At 39.1% G+C, this 1,357-nt stretch overlaps 1 protein-coding gene across 1 annotated transcript; it reads right to left on the bottom strand.

The window, feature by feature from the left end:
- Positions 1-44: 44 nt before the first annotated feature.
- Positions 45-1,351, bottom strand: LOC113473043 (cadherin-87A-like; the record flags this gene model as incomplete). Its single annotated transcript, XM_026832808.1, has 4 exons — positions 1,320-1,351; positions 864-1,119; positions 382-507; positions 45-193 (listed from the first exon to the last, which is right to left on the bottom strand). Coding segments are annotated over exons 2-4 (475 nt in total), but the record flags the coding sequence as incomplete, so codon positions are not given.
- Positions 1,352-1,357: the final 6 nt, after the last annotated feature.

Raw genomic sequence — 1,357 nt, 5'->3', positions numbered from 1 at the left:
AAATGCGGAGTTTAACAACTATGCTAGATCAATCTAGAACTCACCATTTTGATCCATATCCGTAGCTTCTACAACTAACGGTGTCTCAAAGTCCATCTTATTCTCCAACAGGCGAGTTTCATACTTGTTTTGTAGGAACGCTGGAGCGTTGTCATTTTTATCCAGAATGTTGATGATGATTTGAACCGTATTCCTGAAACATTTGCCAGAATATGTAAAACTAGTGAGAAGCCAGTGAGTTATGATGCCAAGGGCTTGTCTTACTGCAGATGTGCAGATTATTAGGTATACGAGCGGATCTTTTGTTCTGTTCTTTTATCCGACATGTCAATATTATCATCAAATAATACAAGAATGGGGCTTACTTTTTTCTAGACTTACCTGTTTCCATAGCCCAGTTCATCCCGGGCCTCTGCCGTGACAAAATGGCGGGCCGCCTGTTCTCTATCAAAGAGTGGCATGTCGGAATTCACTGTAAGGATTCCGGATATTGGATCCAACTTCAACCTGGAATAGGAAGAGTAACCGCTGAATTAATAAAGTTTGAAATTTGATACATCATTCAGAATTTCGGAACCAACTTTTTTGTCACTGAAAACCATCGCGTCCTTTATTAATACATTTCTACCTTTAAGTTTGTTGGTAAGTTTTCTTTTTCTACAGGGACTTTGAACACATTTTCTACTTTTCCTTTTTGCATTCGGTGAAGCCGTTTTCTAAATATTTCAAAAAATTGTGTTTCTCAGTAAGATTGGACAATTGAGCAGTGCAATAGTCCTAAACTAAAATGGACGCGGCACATCAGGGATCAGGAAGAGACCGCCTTAACATAATAATAAGATTGGACAAAACTTTGTACTTACATGTCAGCCACACTGCCTCCCAGACCCGTGTATCGGATGCCTTCGGTTCCAAACGTGCCTGTATCTTCATCAAATGCCTGCACTTTGCCCACAGTTGTGCCTTTTACGGCATTTTCAGCCACGGACACCTCGTAAACTTGCTTGCTGAACTCTGGGGAGTTATCGTTGACATCTCGAATCAGGACGGTCACAGGAACCATGCTGTGTTTGGGGAACTTCTGCACAACCTCTTTGGCGATGAGGGTGAAATTGATCACTGAAATTTTCAAAGAAAATTCAATAGGTACTGATTTAACATTCATTTTATTTGATGGCAACCTGAATCTTCTAAAAATCCTTTCTCAGGTCAGTCGTTATCAAAGGTAGGCACTATACATTTTAATTTAAAGTACCTAGGTAGGTTTTTTATGATTATCAATCTGAAAATATTACACTACATTCACTACAAGATCTTACCTTTTATTGTTTCATAATCTAATCTGGACGAATTTTTG

Source organism: Diaphorina citri, unplaced genomic scaffold (assembly GCF_000475195.1).
Source record: "Diaphorina citri unplaced genomic scaffold, Diaci psyllid genome assembly version 1.1 scaffold13320, whole genome shotgun sequence".
NCBI classification, from domain to species: Eukaryota; Metazoa; Arthropoda; class Insecta; order Hemiptera; family Psyllidae; genus Diaphorina; species Diaphorina citri.
Note: the sequence above shows the minus strand (reverse complement) of the source record. Positions and strands in the feature narration are given on the sequence as shown.